The sequence below is a fragment of the Castor canadensis genome, chromosome 18 (assembly GCF_047511655.1).
Source record: "Castor canadensis chromosome 18, mCasCan1.hap1v2, whole genome shotgun sequence".
NCBI classification, from domain to species: domain Eukaryota; kingdom Metazoa; phylum Chordata; class Mammalia; order Rodentia; family Castoridae; genus Castor; species Castor canadensis.
Genome location: NC_133403.1, coordinates 32,460,308 through 32,478,468, shown reverse-complemented (window position 1 = coordinate 32,478,468; position 18,161 = coordinate 32,460,308). Strand labels below are relative to the sequence as shown.

Below are 18,161 nucleotides of genomic sequence, written 5' to 3'. Positions count from 1 at the left end.
GTGGAGCCGTCGCTTCGGCCCCTGCAGCAGCCGCCGCCGTCGCTGCTGCTGCTGCCGGGGCTGCCGCCGAGCCGAGGGACATGGAGCGCGGCTGCAGAGAGCGGCCGCCGCCAGCAGTAGCAGCAGCGAGCATCGCAGCGACAGCGGAGCGCAGTCCGCCCCGTAAGGCGCTGCCCGGCCGACGGCGGCAGCAGCAGCAGCAGCAACAGGGCGGCTGAAAACCCGGCGGCGGCGCAGCAGCAGCGCTCTTCTTCGCAACCTCTCCTCCCGCTTCGCGCCCTCTTAGCCTTCCCTTCCGCACCCCCTCTTCTCTTCCTCCTCCTCCTCCCCCAAGCGCGCGCGAGCAGCTGAGCCCGGGGGCGGGGGCGCGTGCCGCCGGCGCGGGGGAGGAGCGGGCCGGCGCGCGCCGCGCCCGGGGCTCGCGGGGACCCGGGGGGCGCGTGCCGCGGCGCGAGGCAGAAGCGCGGGGCGGCGCGGCGGGGCCCCTCCCCCCTGCAGCCTGGCGCGCGCCGGCCGGGCCGCACCGCGCCGCTGCGGGCTCCGCGCCTGCGGGCCATGTCCACCTTCTGCCTGGGCTTGGCCGGCCTCGCTTCAGCACCTGCGGAGCCGGACAGCGCCTGCTGCATGGAGCTGCCCGCCGCGGCCGAGGACGCAGTCCGGAGTCCCGTCGCCACCACCGCAGCTGCCGCCGCCGCCCTCATCTCCTTCCCCGGGGGTCCCGGGGACCTGGAACTGGCGCTAGAGGAGGAGCTGGCGCTGTTGGCGGCCGGGGAGCGGCCGTCCGACCCCGGGGAGCATTCTCAGGCCGAGCCCGGGCCTCTAGCCGAGGGGGCTGGACCGCAGTCGCCGCCGATCCAAGACCCCGAGCTGCTGTCGGTGATCCGGCAGAAGGAGAAGGATTTGGTGTTGGCGGCCCGGCTGGGCAAGGCGCTGCTGGAGAGGAACCAGGACATGAGCCGGCAGTACGAGCAGATGCACAAGGAGCTGACCGACAAGCTGGAGGTGAGGACCTCCTTCCCAGGATGGGTGGGCAGCAGGGGGCAGCCCAGGCATATCCCCTTATCCCTGGGTAGTTGGGGAATCACTGCCTCCCCTTCCTCTTCCGTGCTCACCCTGCCTCGAAGAAGATCATCTGGAATGAGAGGGAGGATGGAGAGTTGCTGATCCAGGCATAATTGAACCCACCCTGCTCACAGCTATGGGTCCGTGCACGGCTCCCGCTCCTGTGGCCGTTCTATATATGTACTGTACATAGCATCTAAAATAGAGCTTACAGTATGACTAATTTATACAGCGCTGAGGCGACGTCTGCACACACACAAATGAGAAACTCGGGAAGCATTCAAAATATGCCCCAGGTTTTCAGGGAAGTAGTTAATCTCTAATCAGGGTGTTAGCCTTACAGCTTTCCAGTTTTGGCATTAGGGCCTCTGGATGCCCTTGTCTTAACTCCCTGGCAGCTCAGAGTTGTGGGAAACAAGTGCTCCTAAAGGAGCTTTATATAGCTTTCAAATACTCAGGGATTAGGAAATGTGGTTCCATTGCAGAAATCAGGCGAGGCAGGGCTCAACATGTGATCGCTGGTAGTGATTTAATTTGGGCCTGGGTAGTGAGGTGTGTTTAAGCAGCACTTTTCTGTGTTTGGGGTTTCAGGCTTGCAGTTGGATGCCAGATGCAACCTGAGAGAACCTTATTGCTTAAACAATAGTTATAAATTCCTTTTAAAGTATCCGTAATATTTCTACCAATTTCCTGGACTTTCAGAGTTATGTCTGTTTTTTATCTTAACTACAAAGTGCCTTGAATGCAGTACAGAATGCTAACATTCGTAAAAAGTTGCAAGAAGAAAACGGTGGGGGGAGAAAGTATTTATGGCAGTGGAGACAAACTTACCCTTTTCTGCCTCTGCATCTATTATTGTTCCCTGGTTTGGCTGCGACCAGGTCTTTTCATTCTTAGTTATGAGAAAATAGTACAGACCTGAATAAGGTCTGAAATTAACCCTGGTTGGTTTCCATATCCCTGCTATTGATTGGACAGTCAGAATGTGAATTCAGAAACATTTCTGTAATAAGATTTAAGTGCGTCTGTAGTCCAGCAACATATCAAAAGTAAAATCAAGGGACAAAAGGAAACCAGTAAGTGCACCGTAGTTCAGTTGGCCTGCTAACTAGGTCTGCCAGTAGATGAACCCCTGAGATACGTCTCTCAAAAGTCGTCTGTGAAACCTATGCACAGACTGCCAAAAAGTAACCCAATGAATTGAATTGTTTAATTTTCACTTGAAGTGAAAAGTTCTAGACCTCTACTCCAAGTAGAGGGCCAGAAATAAAGGGTGGCTTTTTTTTCCCTAAAGAGATTTGATTACATGACTCTGTAAAGAAGTACTACTGTAGAGATTTATACTTGTGATTTGAAATTCCTTCAGTGAGGGACTTGATTGAAGAGACAGGTAACTTGAAAGAAACGTATCAGTTTGATTAGTGGTAGATTTCACAGTAACCCTGAGTGTGCAGTTACACATCCTGGTTTCCATGTGGAGCCTTTATACATTTCTTCGACAAAGGAAAAAGATTTCAGAATTCCACTGTAACAAAAAGGGTTGTATTGTAAAGAATTACCTTTGACATTTCATAATTGACTTAATGGGCAATAATAAAATAACTGAAGGCTCTTTATTATTTAAGGTCTTCGCTCCTCTGCAAGTCAGCATGTGAACTCTGGTGTTAAATTAATTTTTAAATTTTGGAGGTTGGTTGATAGTACTGAGAATGTACTTAACCTTACTGACTTATACACTTAAAAATGGATAATTAATGAAAATTATATTTTATCTATACTCTATCACAATTTAAAAACTAACTTTAAATTTTTAAAAGCTAATGCTGGTTCTAGAAATTTTTCTAAGTTTTTTTTTTTGGTTTTTTGTTTTTTTTTTTTTGAGATGGGGTCTGACTGTGTTGCCTATGTTGATCTTGAGCTCCTTGGACTCCTAGCTTAAAAAATGTTGCCATTAGTTGCTTTTATTTGTGGGACTGGGGTTTGAACCTCAGGGCTTACACCTTGAGCCAGTCCGCCAGCCCTCTTTTGTGTTGGGTATTTTCAACATAGGGTCTCTTGAACTGTTGGCCCAGGCTGGCTTTGAACCATGATCCTCCTGAGTAGGTAGAATTACAGGCATGAGCCACCAGCACCTGGCTGCTTGTTAATTTTTTTGTGTGTGGTTCTCGGGATCCAACCCAGGACGTCATGCAAGTACTCCACTACTGACCTACACCCTCAAGTCCTTAATTCTTTTAGTGTTAATATGAGAGCAGCAAACCTGATTTACACTGGGACTATTTCATTTGATACCTGAAAGTGAGTTTTTTCCACAACATATTTTTTTGTGCAACCTAGATTTTAGAATGTTTATTAGGACAAAGTACTTTCTAAAGTTTAACACAATGACTGTATTTTTTCAATTAAATATTTGGGAGTAGAATGTCTTTGCTTTAAGGAGGATTTATTATTTTTCAAAAGTGTCAGACATTGGAATCGAACACATTTTCTCACAATTTGGTTGGAAAGATAAGTTTGGGTTCTGGGCGTGGTGGCTTCATAAGCCTAGCTACTCAGGAGGCTGAGGCAGTAGGATACTAAGTTGAGGCTAACCTGAGTAACCTAAGTGAGACCTGTCTCAAAAAAAAAAAGTCTTAGAATGGGTAGCCCCACTATTAAATTAGATTGGTTTTATTTTAGACCCATCTATTTGTTCCTGTATTACTTCAGAATTGGCATCTTTCCAACTTTAGGACAAACAAGCCATTTTCAAGTTCTTTTCTACCTACTTATGAGTTGGTATTGAGTCTCCCAGTCTGTGTGTCAAACTCAGGATTTTCTTTTGTGATTTGGAAGATAAAAGTTCTTGATCTTACACTGTTCTCTCACTAAAGGCATACTAATGGTTTAAAGGTTAGCATAGAAGTTTTATATCTGTACATCTCTCAGGGTTAAAGTGAAAATTCAACTTTATTAGGAAAAATTTAATGTTTTGGCCATTTTTCCTCACCTTGAATTAACTACATTACATTTTATTGTTCATTCACTGAATCAGATTTTCATATACTTAAAGTTCTAAAGGCTTTTTTGTTTCTTTTGCATATATAATTAGCCCTTTTGATCTAGTCAAGTTCTTTAATTTTTTCCCAGAATATGAAATAAGATACTAACTTGCATTTTGTTTTATTGTTGTCTAGGATTACCTTTTTCCCATTATGGCAGAAAGTAGATTATTTCTAACTGCAGAGGTAGTCTCTTCCCTGAATTACATTTTTTTTCCCTTTCCCTAAGCCAATTCTGAGAATCACTACCAAATTTAGAGGTGCAGATGCAGGGGTCCTGATTTGCATTCAGTGGTTGGTCCTCTGAGAGAACAGTGCTTTTCCATTGCATTTTCCAAGAACCATGTCCTGGACTTAGGAGAACAATGTCACTTTCTTTTCCATTCTGTTTTTTTTTTCCAGTTATCCATTTGGGTAAAGATCTGTTTTATCAGGCTAATGATACTAATTTTTGTGTTTTTGGAGTTTTAAGTAGACTCTTTCAGAATGGTTGGTTTTAGATTTACAGGAAAGTTGGGAAAATGGTACGATTTTCATAAACCTTGCATTCAGTTTTCTCTTATTATTAGCATTTTAGTCTGATACATTTGCCATGATTAATGAACCATCACCAACTGAAGTCTCTTTACCGAATGTCTTTTTCTGTTCCAAGATCCCATCCAGGATCCCACATTACATTTATTTTTTATGCTTCTTAAGATTCCTCTTAACTGTGACAGTTTCTGAGACTTTCCTTGTTTTGATGACCTTGACAATTTTGATACTAAGTTTTAAAAATACCATGCAACTCTGGAAAACAAGGGAGACATAGGCAAAACCTGACCTGCCTAGAGTTTTCTTGGTTAATTTAACACTTAAATGCAAAGAATTCTAGGAGGATTCTTTCTTGGAATAGACCAAAGACTAAATTGTGTCTCTTCATTAATAGGTAAGTCTAATTTTGTCAAAGAGTAGGGAAACCTGAAATAGGGAGTTTGTCCCCTTGTTAAAGAAATGCAAGTCCAGATTAGACTGATCAGTACCACCTGTCCTCAGCCCAGCTCCCCATGTGGATTGGATTGTTTTAGTTGCTTGGTTGGGCTGTTCACTAGCAGCTGTTTGCTGAGTATTTTTAAGTCTCTCTGTTCTTTTAGAACACAAGCCTAATTTATCTGGCCTCTCAGTAACACTGTGATTACTGAGTTCTTGCTGTTGCCTTCTGCTCAGTCTTTTTCATTTTGGAAAAATTCAATAAAACCAAGTATTACAGTTTTAGGATTGCAATTAGCATTTGTTTATGTATTCTATCCTTATGAAGTTTCTCTTAAAGCATTCTCATTTTGGAAGTTTAGCAATACCAGTGGAGCATGGAGCAAAACATTTTCCTTGTCATTCTTTTTCCCTCTTGCACCAAACTGTGACAGTATAATGTTTAAATGTCAAGTTATGTGACTTTCTCAGCAGATACACTAGAATGCCTATAACTAAATGAGTGGTCCCTGTAAAGTGGTCAACTTGGAGGTTTTCAATGAAAACTGCTTTTGCTAATGTGGTCACAGTTTTAATTTTGGATTGCTGGTGTTATCTTTTGGCATATTCTTTGTTTTAAAATTTATTTTATTAGTGTATATTAATTGTACAAAAGAATGGTTTTCATTATGACATTTTTGTAAAGTACTTTGATCATATTCATCCTCTCATTACTTTTTCTTGGCAGTTTTTTTTTGGCAGTATTAAGGTTTTGAACTCGGCCTCATGCTTGCTAGGCAGACACTTAAGCCATGCCTTCAGGCTCTTTTTTTGAGAGGGCTTTAGTTACTTTACAGAAGGGCTTGCCTTTTTGCCTGGGGCCTAGCCTTGGACTGGATCCTTATATCTGTGCCTCCCCAGTATTATATGATGCACCGCCATTCTTGGTTTATTGGTTGAGATGGAGTCTTGCTGACTTTTTGCCTGGGCTGACCTCAAACCATGATCCTCTGGATGTCTGCGTCCTGAGTAGCTGGAATTATTATATACCACCACACTCAGCCCTGGCATGATCTTTTGACTGCTCTCAGTCATGATAAATTTTCATCTTTTGGAGGTAAATTTGACTTTCAGAAACATTTGCAAGTCAGAGCAAAGGAAGGGGAATATGGAAGGACAAAATGAGATTCTAATTTTTAAACATGCCTCAGATGTGAAGTAATGGAAGTGATTTTCTTGCATGATGAGAAGCTGGCTCTAAAAAAAAAAACACATTCCAAAAAATATTTTGAAAAGAGAGAACGTCAATCAAACAAGAATGTTGCTTCCCAAGAAGAGATGACTGCTGAGTGCTGGGAAGAGCCACATAATTTCTGATAGAAACATTTAATGTGTTCTCCCTGGGCAGGAGATACTAGACGTGGGAATCCACTTGAAATTTAGCAAATTGTCTAATCCACTGGTGAACCATATATTTAAATCACTAAAAATGAGTTCCATAACCAAAATACACTCTTTTAAGAAGGTTTCTTTTGGAACCATTTACTATGCATGGCTTAATATCAGACTCTTGAATTAAATCACAAGGTTTTCAGAAATGGAAAGAACCCCAGAGATCCTTTAGGTTAACCATCTCTTCTTACAAATGAGGCAGCAAATGCAGTTAAATGACTAGTTCAGTGTCAGAACTAGTAAATGTCAGAACCAGGATTTATGTCAAGTCACTTGACTATTTAGAGTTCTGAATCACAGTTTAATAAATATTTATTGCTAGATACAGCACTGAATTTCAAAAATCACTGAAGTTTGGCTCCAAGCCTACTTTTAATTATGGTCTATTAACATTGCATACTTATTTCTGGCCCATTCATCCACTCTTGAGTGCTTACTAGGGGACAGGCACTTTCTTGGGGACATGGTGATAAGCAGTGCAGACATAGTCCTTGTCTTTATAGGGTTTCCATTCTAGTGGGAGATAATGATAGAAGTAATAAAGTGTGTGTGACAAATTTAATAAAAGTATATAGATGGTTTGAAGTAGCAGCTCAATAAAGGATTGCTTTGAATTGAAGGAAATAAAAATACCCTTTTGCTTTTGTAAGATAAACACTAATGGCCTCTTTTCAGAGGCAAGTATGTTTTCTTTGTGAAATCAACTGCTTCCTTGCTCTGGAAGAAACAAGTATTTTTGTAGCTGTGAGTTGAGCAACTTGCTCTATGTGGCATGTGACTGGGAAAAAGAAAAGTTAGTAGAGTGTGAAAAGAGAAAAAAACAAAAGACTCTGGGATATTTCAGCTCTTCAACCTTGTTCACATTTCACCCAGCACTTAGAACAAGAGAAACACGAACTGAGAAGACGATTTGAGAACCGAGAAGGGGAATGGGAAGGGCGAGTGTCAGAGCTGGAGAGCGATGTGAAACAGCTACAGGATGAGTTGGAGAGGCAGCAAGTCCATCTGCGGGAAGCAGATCGAGAAAAAACACGGGTTGTCCAGGAATTGTCAGAACAGAACCAAAGGTTATTGGATCAACTCAGCAGGGTGAGTCGTAAGTTAAGAATGTATGGTGTAAAAATTAAAAGTTGAAATGGAGCTTCTATGTGATGCCAGTCATGTATATGATAAGAGCCATTCTGATTTTTGATGCCTTTGTTTTTCATATCAACAAGTATCATCCATCTATAAGAACTTCTAGGAGTTGTGAGCCAAGACCCATGTTTGTGATTAACCAGCTGTAAGACTTTGACACGCTCTTAACTTGGGAGTGTTCTCATTTTTAAAATGAAGGACCTGTGTTAATGATTTCTGATGTTTCTTATACCTCTCAAAGTCTGTGATTCCTTTACCTGGAGAAAGTCTATTATCACTGGTAAAATTATGTTAATTCAAATAGTTAAAATATAAAAAGGGGCTGGCTGTCTTTTTTTTTTTTTTAGCTCAAGGCCTCACTTTACCTCTTGAGCCACTCAACCAGCTGTTTTGTGTTGGGTATTTTTGAGTTAGGGTCTCTTGAAGTCTTTGCCGAGGCTGGTTTAGAACTGTGATCCTCCCAGTTTCTGCCTCCTGAGTAGCTAGGATTACAGGTGTGAGCCTGGCTAAAAGGTGTTGTCTTTTATACTGAAAAATAGGAAAAATTTGTAGGGCAAATAATTTTCATTGATGTTGTATTTGTCAAAGTACATTATGAAAGGAGATATTGCATCTATATTTTTATTTTTTAAGGTTTTTTATATCAAGTAAAAATTCTTTACTTGTACCTTTATAGCATAGTGTCATGAAAGTTAATTAACTAAACAAAGTCAAGACTTTGCAATGGCAAAAAAGGAGGAAGAGGGCTTATTGGATAGAAACCTAATTTAAATATAGAATATACCTTTTTAAGAAATTCAGGAGTGTAATTAATGCCTTGAGTCTGTAAATCCACCTTTTGAAAATTAAGACTTGGATTTGTGCCAGGCATTGTAGTGCACATCTATATCCTGGCACTTGGGAGGCTATCCTGGCACTTGGGAGGCTGACGTAGAAGAGGATTGTGAGTTTGAAGCCAGCTTTGGTTAATTAGTGAGATCCTACACCAAAACACCAAAAGAAGAAAGAAAGAAATACCCTGAATTTACTGGATTTACTACTTGTACCTCAATCCTTGTGTGTTAAAAATAAAACCAGACAAAAAAGAGCTGCTGATTCCTAAGCACTGCCTGCTCCTTGTGGTTAGTGTTCATGCATTGTTCCTATAGAATGGCTTGGCCAGGACAGCATATGGTGAATTCCTCAGTCTTCCACCAATTTGATGGGTGACACTGTATGAAGTTATTTCACTCATTTGTGTCACAGGTGCTTCCCTTTGGTTGTGCCCCACCAAGGAACTGTGAAATAAATGCTGTCAGTGGGGAAGGGAAAAGAAAGGGTGAAAGAGAAAGAAAATGATGCCTAATAACTTGGAAAATAGCAAGTTGCAGGACAATATCAAAATGTTTGTGAAGGTGAGGATCCTGGTGGTAGGTAGAGCTGAAAGTCCTACCTGCAGATTCCTTGTCTAGAGAATGCCATCATCATCATTTGAGTAGCTGGAGCAAGAGCCGGACAATTCCAGAAGTCAGTTCACAGGGCTGGCTCAGTAGCTGAATCAGTTTTAAAACCTTTTCCAGCAACTGGGAAGGGAATCTCTATCCGTGTAAAAATTTTATGGGTTGTTTGAGTCTCTTCATTCATTATTCATGAAAGATTAACCAGAGAGATCTGGCCAGGTTGATTTATTTGTTCAAAAAATACTAATTTTAATGCAACTCTAAGCCAAGTGTTTCCTATGGAGATACAGAATGAATGCAGCAAATCAGAACAATCAAAAGGGAAATTATGATTTCTTGGGGGCCAAACTCATGTTGCAAAGACAGACTCAACTCTGCTACTTTGTAATCTGGAGAAAGGTAAGTGACCAAGATGAATGAAGGAAGAAAACAAATGGTAACATGACGCATGAAACCACAGAGCTTGGAATTGATTCTCCTTCTCATTAACTGGGTGACCTTTTTTATGCCTCAGTTTCCTGTGTTTGAAATGGGGGTGTAAAAATTTGTGTCAGGGGCTGGGATGTAGCTCAGTGGTACAGCACTTGCCTGGCATGTGCGAGGCTCTGGGTTCAATCCCAGCACCAAAAAAGAAAAGACAAAAAAAAAAAAATTTGTGCCATGTACAAGTACTGTTGAAATGCAAATGGGGTAAAGCATTAAGCAGCATATGGAAGAAAGAATTCATGTTGGTGTTGATGGTTATTTACTAAGGCAATATCTTTATAGTTGTCTCCTTGCCTAATTTCACTATAGAAAATTCTGATAAACTGCTCCCAAAAGAATGTAGGAAGATGACATTTCCTGTAGCTCTAGATTCTCATTACCCTCTCTGGCCTTGAATATAGGCCCTTGGTGGTTTTGTGGCTTTTTTTCACTTTCTCTTCTGAAGCAGGACAAGTCCCTGGAGTTTCCATCAGCAGCAAGTTTAGATTGCATTTTATTATCATTTTATTAACTGGGTATTCAGGAACTAGAGGAGTTAAGTACTTTGAAGTGAATTAAGATTCTCTTAGTACAAGAAAACAGCCAGCAGAAGTAGTAGAAGGCATGCTTTTTTTGTAATATAATAGTGTGCTTTTACAAGCATGTAATGTATAATATCTAAAATGGATTGGAATATTCCTGTGGTATTTTTGTCCTAAATATTTTTACATTTATTTTCTTTGGCTGCCATGATTCCAAGGTTCTTAATAAAAAACAAAAAACAAAAACCTTAGTTGAGGTGTAATTCACACACCATAAAATTTCCATTTTAAATGTATAAAATTCAGTGATTCTTACCATATTTACAGAATTGTGCAGTCATCACCACTGTCTAACTAGAGGACATTTCATCTCCACCAAAAGGAACTCTGAACTCATTAGCAGTCACTCTTCATTCCTTATAACCTCAAATTCCCATGCCCTAACCACAACCACTGGCAACCACTAATCCACTATCTGTCTCTGTGGATTTGCCTGTTTTAGACATTTCATGTAAATGAGATCATACCATACGGCCTTTGTGCATGACTTCTTTCTCTTCGCATCATGTTTGCAAGGTTCATTCATGTTGTAGCTTGTATCGATACTTCATCTCATGTTATGGTTGAAGAATATTCCATTGTATGTGTATAATGTATTTTGTTTATTTGCTCACTAGCTATGGACATTTGAATAGTTTTCTATTTTTTGGTTAATGTGAATGACGCTGCCATGAACATTCATGTATACATTTTTGTGTGACCATGGTTCTTTTTAGCTCTAAAATAGGATGCTATGAGCAAATATATCCCATGAATTTCTGGATACTCATTACGATAAAGAAAAGGATTGATATCCTCATTTTATATCTGGGAAAACTTCAGGGACAGAAAGATAGTCTTTCAATTCAAGACTGATTAGATTTTCTATGCCTCCATTTCAGACTTCTAAGGCAGTAATTAAGATTATACTTTGAAACCACATAGCTCTGGGACCGATCATCAGCCCTGTCGTTTATTAACGGGGCAAATATAGGAAAGTTACTTTACTTTTAGTTTCTTCCTATGTACAATGGAAATGACCGTTTTATTATTATCAAGTAGTGTTATGAGAACTGAATGAGATAATGTGTGTAAGGCTTAAGTCTGGCATAGTAAGTGCTTAATAAGTGGTAACCATCATTATGCTTATTACGTCCTCATTACATAGATGAGATTTCTGCATCCAGTCAAACCTTGCTTCTCTTAACAGCAGAAGAATCTGAGGTGTAAAAGCAAAAAGTTATTGTATTTAAAAATTCATGTATTTTGCATTTTAACACATAACTGATCTGTGGGGTGTTGTGGTGGTGGTGGTCGTGGTGACAGGGTCTTACTATGTAGCCTAAACTAGCGTCAAACTCATTATGTAGTCCAGAGGCCAGCCTCAAGCTCCTAATCCTCCTGTCTCAGCCTCCCAAGTGCTGGAATTACCCATGTGAACCACCATGCCCAGCTCCATCTGCTTGTCTTAATGTGTCAGTGTATACAATGTTTAGTTTAGTAGTTAGAAATATTTGTGTAAAATTGAACCTCCTAGGAATTGAATCTGTTTATTGTATGATAACTAGTATCCCTAGGACATTGCTGTGTATATCCTGGGATTTCCTTTCTTCCCAGTTTATTTGCTCATTTGGACAAAATTCCACTTAAGTTCTTTTCCAGTTCTTAAGAATCTGTGTCACTTTTTGAAACTCAGGCTGACATATTTGAGGAAAATGCAATTCACTTTTTAAATTAAAGTAGCAGTGGCATTGACAATAGAGTTTGATAGGACCTGGATTCTCACTGTATCAAAAGCAGAAAGTCCAGTGGGAATTGCTATCAAGAAGAGAAGAAAGACATGGGCCATGCTTGTTGCTTAAGGTGAGTATCTCAGAGGTTGAAGTGGAGGATTTGTGGAAATCCTCCTGATACGTTAATGTGTCAGCTTCCAGAGATTTTCTCCCAAATAACAATAGTGAAGGTATGATTTCTAGTCAGTGTTGATGAGTCCTAAAGTGGTTGCTCATTGATTTAATCTGCCACACCTAAATAATACTGTTTAGGCATCATGGTAAATTTATAGAGCCTACTTGTACAGCTGAAAACCAAAGTGGTGTTTTGAATGTTCTAGAAAGAGTCTTGGACTGGTGGAGTGGCTCAGAGGTAAGAGCACCTGCCTAGAAAGTCTTGTTCCTAATAGTATGAGATCAGTAATGGCAGGCTTCTTGTTTTGTCTTTTTAGTCTTCAAAAACAGTTGGAGTAAGATATTACTTTCAAAATGAATCTCAGTAGTGTTAGAAACTTCAGTAAGAGGTAAAGGAAGGCATTCTCACAGTTTTTGCTAATAAAATACTATTCATACAGTCTTGCTAACATTAGGGGCAGACTTGAACACCTGTTGATAAAAGAATGGAAAAACCAATTGATTTCTTCTGGAGAATGAAATTTAAAATTGCTTAAGGACTTCAGAGATTTTCCTCTCCTAAAATGCATAGTTTTAGCCAGGCACTGGTGGCTCCCACCTATAATCCTGCCAGGAGGCAGAGATCAGGAGGATTGTGGTTCAAAGCCAGCTGGGCAAATAGTTCTCTCAAGAGCCTATCTCGAAAAAACCCTTCACAAAAAAGGGCTGGTGGAGTGGCTCAATGTGAAGGCCCTGAGTTCAAGCCCCAGTACTACAAACAAACAAACATAGTTTTAGAGTTTGTAGAAACTGACTAAGACATTTTCTTACACTTTTTCCTGTAGCTCTCTACATAATGTATCAGTTACATCATTGTTTTTCCTTCCTCCTATGTCTTACCAACTGTGAAACCATGTTCTAGTCCTGTTTTCTTTACTAGAGTTAGGGTGTTCATTCCTTACCAAACTGGATATATACAGTTTCAGTGACTCTACATTATGATGTAGATTTCCTTTGTTTAAAAAATCATTAAAAAAAAATTAAAAAATAAAAAATCATGACGTATTTCTAACATATAGAAAACTGCAGAGAATAATATCCAGCTTTCAAAAAAATCTTAATATTTTGGTTCTGTTTAGTTCAGATCATCTAGTTATTTTATTTTGCAGTGCTGGGGATGGAACCTAGGACCTGGTGCATGTGCTGTGCCTGGCTCAGGTTCAGGTTCAGATACTTCTTAATAAACTTGTTATTAGGATCTATTCATTCTACAGGGGGATTCACAATGACAATTCCAATTAGACTTCTATTGTACATTATTTACATTGTCTCTCTCCCTCAACTCCCTCCCCTCCCCACCCCACTTAAAGTAATTGCAGGGGGTTATATATGAAGTTCATCTGCCATATACTGTCACCTTAATCTCTTTCCTCCACCCTCCCCTCTCCCACTAGTCCCCTCCCCAGCATCAGATATTTTTGAAGGGTTAAAATATTATTTGTACATTTGAAACTGTCTCATTTCTGTCCACCTATCCTGAGTTGGCTTCCTTCTATTCATGTTTTTATTCTTATGGTACATGCATGTATCTCTATGTGTACGTGTATCTTGTTATAGCTACATACACATCATTACACTGTGATTTTTCCATGTTTCAGATATTAAATAAGTGGTAGCACATTGTACAAATGATTCTACAAGTCATTCTTTTTACTCAGTATGTTTTTGGACTTTACTCATGTTGATAAATGTAGTTCCAGTTAATTTATGTTAACTGTTACTTAGTATTTCATTTTGCAAATGTAGTAAAATATATTTGTTTTCTTTGGAGTGTAAACATTTAACTTGCTTCTAGGTTTCCTATTATTATAAGCTCTCCTGTGATGAATGATCCTTGTATCTTTTCTTCTTGTGCACATATATTTGAATTACTCTGGGGATAAACTTAGAAGAGGAATTGGTGAGTCCAGGAGTAAACACATCTTCAACTTGATGAGATACTGCTGAATTCTTCTAAGTGGTGGTGGTGTAGATTTACATTCTTAACCAGCAGTTTGTGCGAGAGCCAGTGTGTTCGGTTCTTCACATCTTCACCTACACTTCATTATCATCAGATTTAAAAAATTGTCACCAATCTCATGTGTGTGAGATGAAATTTTTGTTTTAATTTCTATTTCATGAATTACTAATGAGATTGAGCATCTTTTTATTTATGCTTATTGTGAATTGGCTGGTTATATTCTTTACCTATTTTATTGGTATGTAATACCATACTTGATGCTATTATAGTTTCTTTTTTTACGGAGTCATTTATTAAAAACAAAAGCATATACTTTTAATGAAGTCAAGTTTATCAGTTGTTTCTTCTCTGATTTTGTGTTTTGCTTAATCCTTTCCTCTTGGTTATAAAACTATCTTTCCATGTTCATTATAAAAACTTAGATTTTTATGTTTAAATATTTATCTGAAATTAATTTTTTAGTACAATATAAGATAGGAACTCAGCATGTTTTCTACATGGAATATTATCTCAACACTATTTCCTCAGTGATTCCTAGTGTTGTACGGATTTTTCTTTTAATGAAAAAAATCCTCACGTATACTTTCTGGTTTTTTTAAAGACAGTTTTGCTGTGAAGCCCCAGACTGGCCTGGAGCTGACTATATAGTCCTGGCTGGCCTCAGATTCTCCATCCTCCTGCCTCAGCCTTATGAGTACTGGGATATCAGGCCTTTGCAACCACACCCAGCTCTAACATTTATTCTTGCTTGACAAACCAGGATAACGTTAAAAAATTAAGACAATTTTTAACAATTAAAAAAGAAAAGGGATTTTTTTTTTCAATTTAGAAGATTACAGAATATTGTATTAGTTTGCTAAGACTGCCGTAACAAAGTACCACAGACTGGGTTAAATAACAGAAACTTTTTTCTCCCAGTTCTGGAGGCTGGAAGTCCAAAATCAAGGTATATTAGGGTTAGTTCCTTCTGAGGGCTGGGAGAGAGAGATGAATCTGTTTTAGGCTTGTCTCCTTGGCTTGCATATGGCTATATTCTCTGTGTCTCTTTGCATTGTTTTCCTTCTGTCTCTGTTTCAAATTTCCTCTCCTTATAAGAGTACCGGTTATACTGGATTGGGGCCCACCTTAAAGATCTTATTTTAATTTGCTTACTTTTTAAAGATCCTATCTCCAAATCAGGTCACATCCTGAGATAGTGGGATTTGGACTTCAAATATAAATCAGGGGAGAAGGACATAATCCAACCCTTACCAAGAACCATTTGGGGGTATTTTTTCCCGACAGGTACAACTCTTAGATCCTAGTCAGTGCTGTCTGTGGGAGGTGTTCATGGTAATACCACTTTCCCTGAGGGTTCCATACACTCAGTATCATTTGTATACCAAATACACATGCCTACAACCATATGACCAAAGAGTGCAGTGGACAGTGGAGAGACATTTAGAACCCTTACTGGTATTTTTAAAAAGTCCAGATCTACCTCTGATTACTCTCGTATACTAACTAACCTACATTTTGTACCTTGAGTAAAACTGAAAATTTTTTTATCATTAATCCTATATTCAGCAAATATTTATTGAGCAAGCACAAGTAGTACAGTGGAGAACATAAAACTTCTGTCTTATAAAGCCAGTCGGAAGAAATATAAATACTAAACAAATCCATAGATTGTGGTAGGTGCTATGAAGGGTGATTTATGGAAGTGACTAAAGGAAGGGAAAATGGGTAGGGAAGATGTCTCTGAGATCACATCTGAGATGAGACCTGAGGGTGAGGAGACAGCCATGAAAGAGCCAAGGGAACAGTGTTCTTGGATAAATGCTGTTAGATTGTAAACTCTTTGAGAGCTGTCTTATTTATTGTTGTAAAAAGGTATCTACCAAAGTGGGCAGTTAATAAAAGACTTTTTTTTATTTTTATTTTTTGTAGTGGTGGTGGTTAGGCCTGAGTCCCATAATCCTAGCTACTCAGAAGGCAGAGATTATAAGTATCACAGTTCGAGGCCAGCTCTGGCAAATAGTTCTTGAGACCCTATCTCAAAAATACACAACACAAAAATGGGCTGGTTGAGTGGCTCAAGTAGTGTGCCTGCTTAGAAAGTGTGAGACTGAATAAACCCCAGTGCTGCCAAAAAATAAAATAATTAAATGTTTAGAACTACACTTTTCTGAAAAATATACTACCCTTCCATACAGACTGTAGAAGACCACTGTTGACTATTTCATACTATCACAGAGAGTATATATGCTGCTTGAAAACAAGTGGCCAACTGTGTCATGAATGTCAGTTCTTTGGCAGGCAAGCTATAGATAATGGTGACTCACTTGCCTAGAGAGCTAGTGTTGTCTTGATAGACACTCCTGGGTTTGCATAAAAACCCAGTTTGTCATGAATTGAGAAGAGTGACCACAGATAAGAATGGACAGAGCCTTTGTGAATTTGACTTAAAGCCTACAAGTGCCTTTGTGTTTTATAGCCCTGTGTTTCAGTGGTCTGTAGGTTGGCCAGTTTCTGAGCTGCTGGCTTGTAGCTGCTTCACCTTGCTGATGGATCTGGAAATGAGCATTTAAGCTTTTACAAAAAAACCCAAACAAACAAAAAAACTGTCTCATGAGAGGGTTGACCATTATTTGGGTTGGCTATCATGGCTTATCCTTCTACCTGGGAACATACACTCTGGACAAAAGAACTCCCTGTCTCTAACTGTATGTTATCTTCTCTGTTCTTACAGTGGTCTATAATTTGGAGAAGGCAGCCAGAGGTTCTTTGAAGAGGTGAATAGTGATTGCTTCTGAGCAGAGCCTCATTAAAGATGTATAGTTGCTCCCTGTCAACCCTTACGGCTTCTTCCCAGAGTACAACTCTTAAGAATTTAACTTAAAATGATTATTTTTTCCTCTTGTTTAGGTATTATGTTATGTTCTTTTTGCTCTTGTTCTCCCCCTCCCCCATCCCTCTTTGTGCCTCTTCAGTTTCTCACACCTACATCTCATCATGCACCTGATCACTTTGGTAATCAGGCTTTGGGTGTTTTCATCTTAATTGTGCCAAAGCTGTATTTGGGGCAATTAAAAAAAAAAAAGTGCTGTTTCAAAGGCTGAGTGAAGCCAAAAAGGGCTATCGCTATGGAATTGAGATAGGGAAGGGGTAAAAAACCTTCAGCAGGAAGTTAGGCCTAGGTCTAAGGCCAGAAGAAACCAAAGCCTGCATTTTAAACTAGAGGACTTAGGTGAAGAAGAGATAGGTGAGGAATTGTCTGAGATCAGTGATGGAGAGATTGAAATAAAGAAAGATCCATTGTAGTTCAAGTAAAGCCAGACAGTTTGAAATTCATGTCTTTGAGAGCTTGGCATTCAGGGGTGTTCTTTTTGTAAACTTTGTCTGACTAGGCTTCTTAAGGAGCTAAGCTTTACTGAATAACCCTTCGTGGATACTCAGAAATTCTAATTTTACTTCTGTTTCAAGTCTCAGGTTTTTGTTTTTTGTTTGTGTTTTTTTTGCAGTGTTAGGAATCAAACTCAGAGTAGGTTTTTTTATGGTACTGGGATTTGAACTCAGGGCCTAGTGCTTGCTATAAGCCACACTCCCAGCCCTTTTTGCTTTATTTTTTGACTAGGGTATTGCATTTATGACAGGGTGAACCTGGACTATGATCCTCCTACTTATGCTTCCTGTGTACATAGAATAATAGGCTGGTACCACTGCATCCTGCTAGTAATTGAGACAGGGTCTCATAGAGTTTTTTTACCCAGGTTGGCCTCAAATGGCAATCCTCCAGCCTCGCAAGTAGCCATGATTGTAGGGGTGAGCCACTGGCACATGGCTTTAGGGTAGGTTTTTAAGTTTAAAAAAAAAAAAAAAAAGGACTAGGGACGTAGCTCAGTGGCATAGCACTTGTCTTATACTGACAATGCCCTGAGTTTGATCCACAATATCCCCCAAAAAGAAAAAAAAGTCTTCATATTTTTTTCAGATGGCTAAAAGATCTTATGTTCACTGTAAAAATTCAAATGTTTGATACCTACCATGACCATTTCCTAAAGAACATGACAATTTGGTGTTATTTTTCCATATATGATACACATGTACACATTCATACATGATTTTTCTTTTTCTTCTTTGATTTTTTT

The 18,161-nt window shown here is 39.6% G+C and overlaps 1 protein-coding gene across 6 annotated transcripts in view; it reads left to right on the top strand.

Annotated features, from left to right (window-relative positions):
* The first annotated feature begins 512 nt into the window (after positions 1-512).
* Bicdl1 (BICD family like cargo adaptor 1) overlaps positions 513-18,161 on the top strand; it is a 91,551-nt gene continuing 73,902 nt past the window's right edge. For 3 of the 6 annotated variants that reach the window (XR_012443582.1, XR_012443583.1, XM_074061363.1), the window contains exons 1-2: positions 514-1,002; positions 7,377-7,592. Coding sequence is in view for 4 of the 6 variants with exons in the window: in XM_074061363.1 (XP_073917464.1) it covers positions 556-1,002; positions 7,377-7,592 (663 nt within the window). In the remaining 2 variants the exon portion in view is untranslated. Of the gene's footprint in view, positions 1,003-7,376; positions 7,593-18,161 lie in introns of all 6 variants that reach the window. The other 3 variants (XM_074061364.1, XM_020179052.2, XM_074061362.1) reach the window with 2 other exon arrangements.